This window comes from Scylla paramamosain, unplaced genomic scaffold, assembly GCF_035594125.1.
Source record: "Scylla paramamosain isolate STU-SP2022 unplaced genomic scaffold, ASM3559412v1 Contig148, whole genome shotgun sequence".
Taxonomy (NCBI): Eukaryota; Metazoa; Arthropoda; class Malacostraca; order Decapoda; family Portunidae; genus Scylla; species Scylla paramamosain.
In genome coordinates this window covers 7,048-22,500 of record NW_026973813.1, presented here as the reverse complement: position 1 = coordinate 22,500, position 15,453 = coordinate 7,048, and the positions used below count along the sequence as shown (strand labels likewise).

The 15,453-nt window shown below is 43.1% G+C and overlaps 1 protein-coding gene and 1 long non-coding RNA gene across 7 annotated transcripts in view; one reads left to right on the top strand and one right to left on the bottom strand.

Moving 5' to 3' along the window:
• LOC135099563 (ankyrin-1-like) overlaps positions 1-13,870 on the top strand; it is a 38,066-nt gene extending 24,196 nt beyond the window's left edge. For all 6 annotated transcript variants that reach the window (XM_064001958.1, XM_064001957.1, XM_064001959.1 and 3 more), the window contains 3 exons: positions 7,687-7,956; positions 8,659-9,066; positions 10,903-13,870. In XM_064001958.1, coding sequence (XP_063858028.1) covers positions 7,687-7,956; positions 8,659-9,066; positions 10,903-12,615 — 2,391 coding nt within the window. In that variant the 3' untranslated portion in view covers positions 12,616-13,870. The remainder of the gene's footprint in view (positions 1-7,686; positions 7,957-8,658; positions 9,067-10,902) is intronic.
• LOC135099565 (uncharacterized) lies at positions 4,742-7,690 on the bottom strand. Its single transcript, XR_010268138.1, has 3 exons — positions 6,813-7,690; positions 6,444-6,597; positions 4,742-6,315 (listed from the first exon to the last, which is right to left on the bottom strand). It is a non-coding gene; the product is annotated as an uncharacterized LOC135099565 (long non-coding RNA).
• Positions 13,871-15,453: the final 1,583 nt, after the last annotated feature.

The window sequence follows — 15,453 nt, the reverse complement described above, 5'->3', positions numbered from 1 at the left end:
CTGTCACCCTTTGTTAATTGTTCTAAATACTGTTCTCTGCCAAAATCTGTCTTAAACACCCTATAACTGCTACTTAATGATTTTGTTTCTAAATTATGATGCCAAGTTACAAGCCACTGATCTTTCAATCTCTGTTCCATAGCTTTCTTCACCCATCTTGAATTAGGAACATCTTGCAACACCACATACCAGACATTCCACAGTCATTACAAATATTCTTTATACAAGTTTACCATGGAGAACTATGAAGCCCTAACCTATCCAGCTGCAATAGACATTGGTACATTAAATAACACAGTTTAGTATTTTTACCTGAAATTAGCTTAGACCAATAACCTATCATTTTTTTTCTTTATATAAATATCAAGTGGAAATACACCCAGTTCACCATACACCATGTCATTACAAGTATTCTCATGAACATCCAAAACCTGCTTTAAAAATTTCATGTACATATACTCTAACTCCCTAGCAATATGGTAACCCAAAATTTCAGCTGCACAAGTCAATATAGGTAACACCATGGTGGTAAATAATTTGAGTTGTATATCCACTGGCAAGTCAAACTTCCTACACTTACTTATTAATGAGTACATTGCTCTTGTAGGTGTCTCTTTTAGCTCCAGCTCACCTTTGCAAAACCTCCCATTATAATTTAATAATACTCCAAGATACTTATACTCTGTCACTACTTCAATGTTTTTACCACCAAATTCAAGTTCATAGTTAAATTTTGTCTTCCCCTGCTAAACACTACTATTTTTGTTTTGTTACAATTTAGCTTCAATTTCCATTCATTACAATATAAATTCAGAGCAACCAGTGCCTGCTTCATTCCATCCTCACTGTCACACAAAATAATTGTATCATCTGCATACATAATAACAAATAGTTTAAGATACATGTTTAAGAAATCGTCACCAAAATTTACATAACTGCAATTATATTCAATGAATTTACTTTCAATATCATTCACATAAAAAGCAAAAAGCACCGATGATAAATTTTCCCCCTGTCTTACCCCTACATTGCAAACAAAGGTGTCTGAAATCTCCTGGTTAAGCATGACACATGATCTGATATTATTGTACATATTTCTGATTACATTTAGAATTTTTCCTTGCATCTCTTCCTTCACAAGTTTACACCATAAATCTTCACACTGTACCATATCAAAGGGTTTCTTGTAATCAACAAATAAACAAAATAGCTTTCTCTTCTTCCACTTAAATAAATCAATGACACATTTGAAGAAAAAATATATGATCCAGAGTGGAATATCTGTGTCTGAAGCCCGTTTGTGTTTCATTAATGGTAGATAAGGTGTTTGAATAATCATTAAGTCTTTCATTAAGTATGGAGGTGAACAGCTTCCCCATGCAGCTAAGTAAGATGATGCCCCTGTAATTATTAACATCCTGGATGTCTCCCTTGTTTTTATAGAGTGGCACTATTGTACCCACCAACCATTCAGCTGGCATGACACCAGTATCAAGTACTTTTTAATATATTAATTTAATATCATATCAGATGCTGTGGATTTATTGTTTTTTTTTTTTACTTCTTAATATTTCTAACTACCTCTCCTTCCCTTATAGGATCATTAAGTACTGATAAAATTTCAGCATCCGCACAGTCTTCATCATTTGTAATATTCACATCACTATTGTCAGAATTTTCATCACCCGCTAGCTGCTTAAAATGCTCATAGAATTCATTTAGTGTTATGGGGATCTGATAAGTTCTTTTCTGACTATTTAAAATTTTCCAATATGCTTTAGGGTCATCACTCTTATATTTTCTAAATTTCTTTATTAAGTTATCCATCTCCTTATTTTTCACTCTTTTTAGATTTGCTTTATTTTTCCTGCTTTTCTCAATCATGTTGTTAAAATTTTCACTATGCAAATGAAACCTCTGTCTAGCTTTGTGGTATTCCTTTCTAGATGGCCAGCACTCTTTATCATATCCCACTGAGGTGGCATTATTGGACTTTTTCATGAATGATCTTTTCTTATATGGTGGGAAAGTTGCAAGTGCCACCTCAATCAGTATTTGTTTTAAATCTAGATTAATAGCATCCATGGGTAATTCATCCACTTTTGCAATCAGTTCATTTATCTTAGTTTCATCAATATTACTCACACATAAAAATTGTTTTTCAACATTCCATTTACTTTGCCTTACACCTGATTGTCTTGATTCCTTTGCCTCTCGGTTTACAACAGGCACCGTACTTTGCATCTCACATTTGATCCTTGCATGTAGTCCACAGTGTACATCAGACCACAAAGGTTCATAATCTAATACTTTAAGAACTACAACATATTTCACAATCAATGGTGATCCTAAAAAGTAGTCAATAGTTGTATTGTTTGCCAATGCTGCAGTCCTCCCCTAACCTTCCATTCAATATATAAACTTGATCATTCTTACAAACATCCAACAACTTTTTCTCATATGAATTCCTATCTGGGGTTAAGTCCTGGTTTGCTCTAGTCTCAGTTATTCCAAAATTAGTTAAACTTACAGACACAGGGTCCTCAGCAGCCTCAGAAGGAACATCAGACATAGTGAGAGTGTGAGCATTAAAATCACCACAAAGCACATGCAATGCACATAATCATCACATGAGTAAGTAAGCAAAAAATCATCCAGCTCGTCATAGTGCTCTTCATTACCACATCTAGAGTGTGAGGGGGGAATGTAAACACAGCTTATTACCAGTTCCCTACCAAAATTTACACTACTTCTATCAACTTTAACTGAAAGTAAAGAATCATAAGTGTTACTAATATGCCTCCACTTAAAACTAGCATTTTTCTTGATGGCCATGAGCAAACCCCCAGATTTAAACCTGCTTAATTTGCTTCTGTCCTTAAAGACAATGTCAAAGCCAATATTTTCCATATTGTTTTTTACATTAATTACATCAGTATCATCACACTTAGTTTCACATCAACAAATCACACCATAATCTTTAATAAAGTTAACAAAATTCATAGATAAAAACTTTGACTTGATACCGCAGACATTAAGAGACGACACATTAATATAATCCAGGGGAGGAACAAACTGAACAGAGTTAATATTACTTACACTAACACTATTATCATGCCCAAGTATGTGCTGTGCCCCAGCAGGGCCATCCTAGGCCCTTGTTAAGTGATCTAGATTTAACCTTTTCCAATCAGGAGCAGATATAACAACCTTTTCTAAGTCATCAGGACAGTTTATAACTACAGGTCTACCCCCACTGTGCAACTATACAAGAATGCTCCCCTCCCTTGTGGACACATTTTTCACTGTTTCTTGCCCTTTAACCATATTCAACATTTTAACCCTTAAGGAGGTCATGTCATCATTTATATACACTTTTCTTTGCCTACCTTTCAGTTTTTTTTTTTTTTTTTTCTTATTTTGCATAATTTAATTTCTTTTCTTTCGGTGGCAAAACCTCACAATCACTGGCCTACCTCCTTCCCTGGGCCTCCGCAAATGGTAAACAACAGAAATGTCATCCTGCTCAATTTTCACTCCAATAGTGTCAGCATGTTCTATAACTTTAGCTTCCAGCACCTCCTCACTTTCGTCCTCTTCTTCCTCTCATCCAGAAATACGTAAGTTCTCTCTTCGGGAGTACTGCTCCATCTTGTCGTGTTCATACTTGAGCAGGAGGCAATTCCTCAGCATTACTGCGATCTTGTTTTCTAATTTATCACTGAATTCCTTGAAAGCAGTAGATACAGTAGATACACAGCGACCGAAATTATGCTGCCAGGCTGGACAGCATAACAACTGCATCCTTAATCGTCTGCTTTCCCTTCCATCATTGCTGCTGGTTATATTAGCAAGCTCGTTTTCTACCTTTGTCTTCACTAATTCTTCAGGTTCAGACCCAATGAAGTGTGCCATTCTTGTGTGGAGTTCAGCAATAGAATTTCTTTACATGCATAAGTCAGTGAGGTGGTACAATATATACATGGCAAAACACACCACCTTGTTTACCTTCTGTGGCTCACACAACAGTACAGGGAAGACTTGATAATACCTTCAGTACTGGCAGTAGAAATGTTACTCAGGCCCTGTGGCACGTCACATCAGTGGTCAGGTACTCAGAAGTTCATTTGAAAGCAGTAGTAGCTCCCAGGTTAGAGTCGTATCGGAGAAACTCCCTCAAAATATAGAGGTGTGTGTGTGTGTGTGTGTGTGTGTGTGAGCTTATTACATTTATCATTTTTCTAACATTAACCAATATGAATGTGATGCAAAATGTTTTTGTTTACAACATTTTGCATCCTTTACCAAGATGTATTTCTTTCTTCACATTTGTGTTTGTAAATTCATGTTAAACAAATGAAGTATTGCTTAATTTCAAGAGGTGCTTATAGATATTAATGAGGTGGTAAGCCTGCAGGTAATGGTTATGCTATAAGCTTGGTAACCCGTTTTGTTGAGCGAGCTGTGATGCAGTGCAAATATTTCAGCAGTTGGTGTGCACACTTCTCAAAGAGAGGGCAAAAACATTGAACGTGGCGGACACGTGACCGTCACCAAGGAAACAACACAGTGGCTAGCTGAACACTAACTCACTAATTCAGAACACAAACTGTATTTCATCCTGTACTAGCTGCAAGCCAACAGGAAAGCATCAGACAGCATCTCTAGGCTGCACGAGTGCACGGGGACCGTCCTGGTTGCAAGGAAGCAGGGTGAAGCACCAGACCTCTCATTCCTCGGTATTTTTTCAAGCTGTCTTCTTCGGCGACAATTTGTTCCCCGTGAAGGCAGCTTGTTGAAACATTCAGGAAATGAAACACCTCTATCTTCACCCTGCTCTTTCTCTCCCCCACAATCCCTATCCAGTGCTGCTTTTCACCGGAAAATAACAAACAGATAAATAAAAAGAATTAATAATAATAATAATGATAATAATAATAATAATAATAATAATAATAATAATAATAATAATAATAATGATAACTTAAGGGTTTTGGTTCAAATGGCTCTCAAATAGCTCTGGTGTAGCTGAGGGCACCCTTGGTTCACCGAGGGCATCAGCAGGGCCAAGGGGACAATTGTGGTTCCCCTGAATCTCCACAGAGCAAGCAAATTCACTCCTCAGCTTGTCATTGGGCCTACTGTGGACAGTCCTCATGGTCACGTCCGTGGACACCCTGCGGCTGTCAGGTGAACACCGGTAATGCTTTGCGTCGGTGTGGCCAGTGCAAAATGCACGCCTGACTGCCCAGCCGCTCAGTTTAAGCAGCACCTCGCCAGCACGGGCAGTGTTGCAGTCTGGTGGTAGACTGATAAGTGTTCTTGAAAGCACTCACAGGTGTCACAAAATCAGTCTTGTATTTACACTGAGTGCATCAGATCCTACTTGAAGGCAAGCACTCATCAAAAATGTAAACATGCAATTCACAGGGAGACCAGCAAACAAAAGTGCACAACTCACATCATCCCAACACTTGAAAAAATGAGCACGATGTGATTCTTTAAACGATCGGCTGTTTAGTCCTGCTCCTGACGACGAGTCTTGAGCCACGTGCTGACTGGCGGCAGCGTGGAGGGGCTGGGAGGTGAACGCGACGTGTTCCCCGAGCCGAGCTCTGCTAAAGGCCCCAAGAGACTCTCTGAAGGGTTTTAACCTAAGCTAACCTAGCCTACCCTAAGCCACCTATCCTAAGCAGGCATAACCTAACCTAACCAACCCGTGCCTGAGGAGGATGAATTGCTACAGTACGACCAAACCGCAAACTACAAAACTGTGATGTCCGTCATTGATTGTTTATGTTATGGACGATTTTGAGCACAAAACACAGTGGAATCACTTCACTCTGCAGCCTCTTCTTCTCTCGTCCCCCGGCGACCTTGGGGACTCGTTGGGAAGAGGGGTTTGTGGGCGGGGAACGCGGAAGTGCTCGTTGTTTGTACTTGAATGGAGACGAGAGCTTAAAATAAGGCAATCCTAACCTGACCTTATCTGACCTGACCTGACCTATCCTAACATAACCTGATCTAACCTAACCTAACCACTTTCCACTTCCTGGCCAACCCTTTAGCCATGAACACAAGTACATGGTTTGCCTGCTTCAGACTCTTGCCACGGTCTCCAAAATCCTTCGTACCAATGATGGAATCGGAGGCCGGGTCAAAATGGAGAGATTCTCTGACGGTCACTGCATCAAATGCATGCCACAGAGTCTCTCCCTTCGACGTGGTGTCTGCTCTTCCTCAGAACTGTGAGTTTGTTTGCTCCAGCCTGCTTGGATGGAAGTTTGCCTTAGCCAAAGGTGAAGATTGGAACTGCTGGGGAGTGAAAAAGTAGAGCTTTAAAAAATACACGCCTTAGGACTATGGTAACGCAAGGCCAGAGCAAACCTCCTCCCTTGTCCCCCATATCTTCTGCCCTTCTTATTTCCTAAGCCATTAATTACCTGTCCTCTGATAAACTCCTGCACTTCAGGGCTTGCATATGGAGAAATGGAGTTTTCAGCTGCTGTGGACTCTTCAGGGTCTGCTACCTCAATCCCTTTGCTTGCTTTCTGAGCTCGCTGATGATGTCCTGCGGCAACCTGATTTTTCTACACCCTGAAAACATTTCATAAGTATTTCAGCTGTTTTGTTGATAATTATCATAACTTCAAAAACTCCAATTTGTCTTTCATATACCAGATTCACATTTGTAGCTGCCTCTGCAAAGTGGTGTTTTCACACAAAACAAAACAAAAAGCTATAACAACGGTTCAAAGACAAACGCGAACTGACGCGGAAAACTCGATAAAGTATACAATTATAGCACTCACAACATTGTGAAGCAAATAACAGCAGTCACCAGGCTTGGGGCGAGGCTGTGGTGGTGTCTGGACTGCTCCCCCAAGCTGCTGCTCAGTGATGGGGCACTGTGCGGGCACCTGACGAGGGACGCCACCTGCCGGACAGGCAATGCGTCAGTCACGGTGGCTTTCGAGTGTGTACATTCACACGGTGTACACTTGCCTCGGGAGAGCCCACACTGTCACCTGACTGTTGAGGGCTTTATGAGAGACCACAGTTTTCATCTAGCCTGGCTAGTTGCAGCTGCAAGTAATGGCTCAACACTGCCTCAAACTACCAGGTCTTTTGTCTCTGGCGACAGAAGCTTGCATTCCAACCACTAGCACATGTACATGGGTGTGGCAGACACATAAATTGGTGGTGTGTGCACCATCTGCAGGCAAAGTGTCTCATGGAGGCGACACCAGTATCACCATTTGTAGGAACAGGACAAACCATGATTTACTTCATGAAAATAAAACATTGAAATGTAATGACAACACAAATTCAAAAGAAACTCTACTGTTATCAATATAGTAATAAGCAAAAGTTACTCAAACAGACATACTGCATTAAACAATAAATGAAAATATATATCAAGGTATTCTGCATGAATGAGCCTTTGTCACACAAACAGCTACACACACACACACACACACACACACACACACACACACACACACACAGGCCATAACAATGCACACTGACACATCGCCACAGCCACCAGTGAACACTTATGTCGCCACCAAGCGAAACTTTCTGAAAACCGTGACAACATTATTATTATATTATTACATCACATTATATTATGTAGCTTTCATTGCGATACCATCAGCACCATGGCTTCCCTTCTCTCTCCGGCAGAGCTACAAGCTTCCTGAAGAACTGCATGAGGAGCTGCTCTCAACAGTCAGTCGCCGGGACGACGTGCAGGCGGTGTCCACCCTCATATGTAAGGGCGCGCCCATAGAGCTCCTGGGTGGCCTTTCTGTCCTCAGACTGGCTGTCACCACCGACCGCTTACACACCGTCAGCCTGCTGCTGGCTAGCGGTGCACCGCTGCCTGCCAGCCTGCTGCAGGAGGCTTGGCAGAGCCCCGACGTGACTCACAGGGTGCTGGCCTTCCTCACCACCGTGAGTACCTTCCCTTCCCTGTCTCACAGAACTACCTCACTGCAAAGGTGAGGACGAGCACCGGTACTGGACCCAAGTCTCAGCGGTGGCTCCTTTGCAGAGTGGAAAGTGTTTGAACAACTTGGATGAGTTATAGGTCTGTTGGTTGTAGAGGACGAGCCTTTGTGTTTCAGTGCCGTCAGTTTCAGGTTTTAGTGGTGCACATGACAGACCTGTCTGTCACCAAACCTGTCCAACATTACAGGTCATGCAACAGAATCTTGTCATTTCATAAAAGGACACTTCAGTGTAATGTTTAGAACAAGCAATGAAGTAGATCTCATAATACTTGAATCCATGTTAATTCATCATTATAATCCTAAAAGTAATTGTAATAATGCTTGTCAAACCTAATATTTGATTATAATTCATCATTATAATCCTAAAAGTAATTGTAATAATGCTTGTCAAACCTAATATTTGATTATAATTCATCATATAATCCTAAAAGTAATTGTAATAATGCTTGTCAAACCTAATATTTGGAATAATTCTTTGTATTTTTCCTTTTTTTTGGGACAAGGTAAGGTTGTATTTGTACATGCACTTTTAGATTTGTGACACTTAATGACACTTCTGCATAGCTGCCCTAAATCTCTCTCTCTCTCTCTCTCTCTCTGCGCACGGTGCTTACCTGATGTGGTGACCATCCTCTCCTCACAGGCCTACTGCTGCCGGCTGCGTGCAGAGCAGCGTCGCCTGGAAAAGGTCAGCAGCGCCCTTGTCGAGGGCATCGACAATCTAGTGACAACCATCGAGGGAAATACTCCCTGGCAGGCAGCCTGGCGATGGGGAAAGGAGACTGACTGGCCAGCACTGAGCAACCTCCTGGCAAAGGCAGCGGCTGCCAACTGCCCCGTGACTGCCGCCTTCCTGCATAGGGCAGGAGGGTGGACAGTCTTTAATGGAGCCTCTGGTGGCACTGCCCTCCACGCTGCCCTGGAGGCTGGCCACAAAGGCATGGCCGAGCTGCTGATCAGGGACCTTGGGGGCTGCCCGTACGTGCCGGACACACATGGTCGCCTTGCGGTGCACATGATGCCTCACGAGGAGCAACAGAGGCTGGAGCAGGTGAGGCTGCTTGCCTGTGTACTCTTTTGGATGGCGGCATGAACTCACTTCACCAGCTGATCAAAACTTCAGCACCTGTCGCGCTTATTTCGTCTGCTACGCCTCCTTGGTCACACTCCTGTAATAATCCTGACACACGCATACACTATATGGAATTTGTCACCTAACAAAATATTGCAAAATATTGAAATAACATGACCGTTTCCATCAGAGTGCTGGATTTGGTTATGCTAAGTTTACCTTAATATTTAGCTCACTAAGTTCATTGCTGATTCTTTCGTTGCATAGATTATGATTTAAAAAATCATAATTTCACCCAGAAATAAAGTAACTATCTCATAAATAGTAGGCTAGGATGATTTACATTCAACCCGAAATATTTCTATGTAACAAATGTGTGTACAGCAACGAGGGACAGAGAAAAAGATGACTCATTAAGTGGGTGGCTGGCACAGCAGTTTGGTGAATGTCAGACAGACATTGAAAGGGAGGAATTTAAGTCACAAGAAGTCACCATAATAATGGATATGGCGTGCTGAAGGCACAGCTGATGTATTTTCACACCTTCCTCCTTTTTAGTGGTGGCGTGGTTAATTCTTTGGTCAAGAACTGACTCGCCTTATCTAATGAGGCCGCTCCGGCATACCAGCGTTACCGAATCGGCGCTTTTCGTTTTGTTATGATAGAGTCACCAGGTTGGGGATTACCGAAGCCATGAGAACACCAGCTGTGAAAGTGGCTGGAGGTGTCACCAGGCTGGTAAGGCTTTCATTTGGGACTGTTACCAAGCGACTGTGAAATTGGCCCTTTGGTATTTCTGCCTTGTCTAATGAGTCCCTCAATGCCGCAGCAATGGGTCGCTAAGCTCACCCGTGCACTCCTGCAGTGCTCTAGGATGATGTCATCTGGCCCTGGAGATTTAGTCATTTTATGTTTATCTGTCTGTTTAATGATGCTGTCCTTGCTTATGGCGATATAGACAGATGGGGGAATTGAGTTTTTGTGGCACTGAACAATACTAAGTTTGCTTTGACCCAGTCAGAAAATTCAGAAACGAGAAACCTGCCCCGCATAGATGACGCGTTTGACAACGCTTCAGAAGTGTGTGGAATATTGTACAAGACAACACATTGTTTAACAATAAAGTCACTTATTAGTGTGTGCTGTGCCATATGCTGTCCTCCTCTGCTTTGCTGTGTTCCCATCTGGGCCAGCACATGGCCGTCATTTATCAAAGAGTTATCGTGATAAAAATAAATAAATAAATAAATAAATAAATCAGAGGTATGCTTTCCCTGGGAAAATTGTAGTCCGCAGCTAAAGTTGCTTCATTAATGACATTGTTTAATTTCTCATCGATAGACAAATCACTTTCATTGTTCTTGATTTATAAAACTCTCACAAAGCACACAGGAAATGAAGTGCCTCTGCTACTGGATGGTGTTCGCCAAAGTAGAAGCATCAACGTGGATTTTATGTAGCCACAGCTTGGAGCATCCTCTTACCAAAACAGCACGCTGTGTTTTGAACCAAACGTTTTCAGTAGTCTACCTTTGCACAACAAACTTCTTATTCATATCATGAATATTATGCAGCTCAATTATGGTATTATATTTTATTACTATTACTTACTATTTGATTCTACTAGTTGACCAATTAAGCTACTTGTATTTTTTAATCTTGCCTAATAAACAACTCCAATCAGGCAGACAAATGCTAATATACGTATGTAATCCTCGATTTCTATCATCATTTCTAACATATCTATGTGTACGCAGCAATAAAGGGTTATTTACTTGTTCATATATTCACCGCTCTCTTTCTCTTTGCACACAGAAGCTCTTTATGATGGAGCGTGAAAAACTGAAGGATATGGAGCTTCGCTTGAAGGCAGATCACGAGAAGACCGCAGCACGGACAGCGCTGTGTATACAGGAGGATCTCTTTGAGAGCCACAAGAAGGGCGAGGGTAAGAAGGTCTCCTTACCTGATGGCCACGCTGCCCTGCTGCTGGCCTCGCGCAAAGGTCTCCTGCAGCTGACTCATCTTATGCTGCAAGAGGGTCACTTCCCCGTGGACGAGGTGCTGGACCACACCTGCGGCACCACCGCCCTCCACCAGGCGGCCTCGCACGGCCAGGACGGCTGCGTGGCGCTGCTGCTGAGCGCTGGCGCCAACCCACAGCAGCGTGACACGTATGGCCAGACGCCCCCTCACCTGGCCGCCATGTTTGGCAACAAAAGTACTTTTGAACTCCTGGCACACCAAGTGACGCAGGACCCTCCTTGCCGCGCGGGCACCACGGGCACACAGGTGAGAGAAAATTTTAAAGTTTTTCACAATATGTATTATAGTTTTAAACAAAATTCATTAGACCCAATCAACCGACGTGACCCGGAAAGCGTCATAAGAAATCTTGTGAGATCCATAAGTCTGCAAGAGCTGCAGGAGAAGGCTCAGCGGGTGGCTGTGGATCTATCAAAGGGCGAGGCCCTTGAGGTAAAGGAGGCGGTGATGGCAGAAATAAGCATAATCATGAATAAGGTGTCAGCCGCTGATGCCACGTACCGCGGCGACCTGAGGCTGGCGGGCAGTTCTCAGGACGGGTCTAAGCTTTACGCCCCTGACGAATTTGATATAAACCTCGTGATTCACAAGGATGACGTAGGAATAACTGTTAGCGAGAGAGGGAAGGAGGAAGCCCCGCTGAAGGGCAGGTTACAGATTTGTGTGAAGACTGACAATCCCCACCTTGAGGGTAATAGATTTATGGCCAGTTTGTACGAGGAGGTGCACCGGTGCCTCGCTGGCCACACCCTGCAGGACAAAAGACTGAGCCTGGTGCCGCCGGGCCTGACCAGCACGCAAGTGGGCGTGGGACTCTCTCTGGCCTGGCAGGGGCGAGAGTATCCACTGTTGCTGGTCGGCGTGGACCTGGTGCCAGTGCTTGAGGTGCCATGGCTGGAGCAAGTTTGCAGACCGCTCCTCACTCCTGAGGACACCACCACCATGCAGCTCAGTAATGCTGCTGATGGAACATGGCGCTGCAGCTTTGCCTTGACAGAGGCTGAGGTGCTGGGGACGTTGACGCCCGCAGAGCGCCAGGTGCAGCTGATGGGAAAAGTACTTCTTTCCCGCCTCAAGCCCGAGCGCTGGATGCCTCGGCACAAAAAGAGCTTTTTCAAATGGTTCGCCACACGGGAGTGGAACATCGCGGTGCCAAGCGGGTTCTGTTTCAAGAACGCCCTCCTGCGGTGGCTGGAGCACAGGCGGTCGAGGGAGGTAGAGCTTGGGGCTGGACAGGAGGGGGACCCCGCCAGATGGGTGGTGGAGGTGTTCAGATTGATGTGTGCGAACCCAGAAGAGACACGAGAGAACCTGACAACTCAAAACAGCTCCGCCTACTTTGGAGGAGACTGTGAGGGGCGGAAGCCTGGGGACGGGGCGCCCATCATCGTGCAGTGCCTGGAGGAGGACCTCTGCCAAGACAACCAGGCGGCGGCGACGAAAGTATTAGATGCAGAAGATGCAGACCATTGTAATCATTAGCTGTGAGCTGCGCCACGCGTTGGAAGACCTCCTACCCGCCCCCCACACACAAACACACACAGGAACGCCAGTGCTTGGTGCTCGATTTTCATATTCAGAAGTTTATATAGCCAATTAGTTGTGGAGTCGATATAAAGAAGAATATATATTTTCATGTCGCGAGCCTAGTGAGAGAAGATACTCTGTTAATAGGGTCTCTCATCTGTGTGCACTTGTTGGCCCCTGTAATACCGCAGGTTGAGTAATGTGATGGTGCAAGCTGAGGTAATGCCACCTTTGGCCAGTAAGTACAGCAGGGCAAGATAATAGTCAACTTGCATGTTGTATGGTGAAACAGGCTCTACATGGATTCATGGAGGATAGGCCTAGAAGTGTTTGATATTCATTTGCAAACGGCAGTGCCATTAGGACATGAAATATTTAGTACAGGTTTATTAAGACAATGTCTGGTCTGGGTGTAAATAAAGCACTTCGGCTTGACAAGATGATGACAAATAAGTTATCAAATCAAGATGGAATGTCACATTTGTAGCACCAAGTACCAAATGCAGATGGTAATTGGTTAAAACAAACTGTTAAGGTAAGGACTTGTGCTATTGATAGGCAGAGATTGTCTGAACAAACTTATAACAGGCCAGCATGTCTTAATTATAAGATGGTGACAATGCAAGGAAAATTACACAAGTATTTATCTGTTCTCCTTAAACAACACTCACGTGCCGTAAGTGTGTTCAAGTGTGCAAATCATCAGCTGCCATTGTAAGTGGTAGTGAAGGAATGCAAGTGTACAAAAGTGAATCTGTTCTTTAGGTGATCTTAATGGTGCAGATGAAACTCACTCTTCATTCAAATTGACTTTTTTTTTTTTTTAACAAATAGCTGAAAAAAATATGTCAAGAAATATTGCTTCACTAATGTAAATGCAACAAAAATAGGGGAATTCCTTGGAGCGAGAAACGTGACTGTCTTATTAAGTAGTGTTAAGTTCATCCAAGATATAACTTGTTATTTAAAAAAAAACTTATAAGAAGTAATTGTTAGCAGATAAGTGACGTCTGTATTTGGTGTGTACAGTATAACAATTTGTACTCTCATACCCCGCCTGAGGTCGCTTTCAAACCTTTCAAGCACACTTCTCATATTTGCAAACTTATACATGTAAATTAACGATTGCCTTGTATTTTTTTCATGAACACAAAACTATTCCTCTCTGTATTATGGAAAGTGATGTGTGTCAGTAAATCAAACACAAAAACTCATGTCTTTATTTCAAGCCTTATGAATCATTTTGTTACTTATATAATAATATATATATAGAGAGAGAGAGAGAGAGAGAGAGAGAGAGAGAGAGAGAGAGAGAGAGAGAGAGGCAATCTCACAGTACAGTGTCATGTTGAATCCAGTGTGTACCAATGAGTTCTCCGTCATTAAATGAGGCACCCTCGTCCCCGTGTGTTTTATTGGCACACATATCAACATATCAACGACTTGCCACAGCCTCCAAGCTGCCAGAATCACCACTTCACTCTGGTTCTCCACGCTGCCAACACTCCAAGCAGCTTCATGGACTGGGCAGGTTACAAGCATCATCACTCCGTCAACTCCACAACAACACAGGTGACTACTAGTAGTCAGCACAGAACCACTGGTGGGTGGGTCGCCATCACTGGTCACACACACTGCCACCAAAACACTCTTACAATAAGTGGTGGCAAACATCTTTCATACAAGTGGTCACACAAACACAACTGATGCAGTAATATTATCATTGTCTTATTCCTGTTATGGTCATTATAAGTATTACCATTAATACTATTACCATTATTGATTTTATTATTATTATCAATATTATTATTATTATTATTATTATTATTATTATTATTACATTTATTATTATTACCATTGCATCATCATCATCATCATCATTGTTGTCATAGGTTGCGGAAAACAGGCGGGAGAAGAAGGCTGCAGACAGGTTAGGCTTCCAAAGCAAAGCGAAACAAAACAACAATGAGGCAGCAAAATAATAAAAAGAAATAGTAATAATGAAAGAATAAAAGAAAAAGAACCTGAAGTATAGCGAGGAAGTGGAACAAGTCAGGAGGGAAGAGAAGTGGAGGGTCGAGGCACAGCTGACGAGGTGGAGGCAGGCTTCACGGCGCTCCTGAGGCACAGCAAAGGAAAGTGTACATAGAGGCAGTGGAACGGGAGGGGGGGAGGGGCAGGGAAAGGCTGGGAGGGTACCATGCTATGTTAATGTATGCTGGTAAACAAGAGTACTGTAACTGTTGTTGCTGTTGTTGTTGTTGTTGTTGTTGTTGTTGTTGTTGTTGTTGTTGTTGTCGTTGTTGTTGTTGTTGTTGTTGTTGTTGGTGTGAGGGTCATTATTATTGTCATTATTACCAGTGTTATTATTGTGGTTGTTGTGGTTGTGGTGGTAGGTCTTAATGAAGTGCATTGTAATGTTCCAGCCTCCCCATTACCTGCTCATGAACAACCATCTCCATTGTCTTTTCTTTCATCCAAGTATTTCCTGACAAATGCAATATTTCCGAGATGGCACCTCCTGCTGCCCTCAACACCTGCTTTATCTCATCTTTCAGTGATAAATTGCACTCTGTTATCACACCGAAAGGCGGGTTCACACTTGCCAATTCGCTGCTGAATTGCCAGCCGCCGCAAGCCGCGATAGCCCGCCGGTGGAAATGTTGGTGCCTGGCGGCTGAATTGCCAGCCGCGCCAACAACACCGACAGGTTGGGCTTGTCCAGCCGCGCGCTGCTCTGTTTACCTCAGGTCCTCGGGGGAGTTGTGCATGGTGTGGCGTCCTGAGGCACAA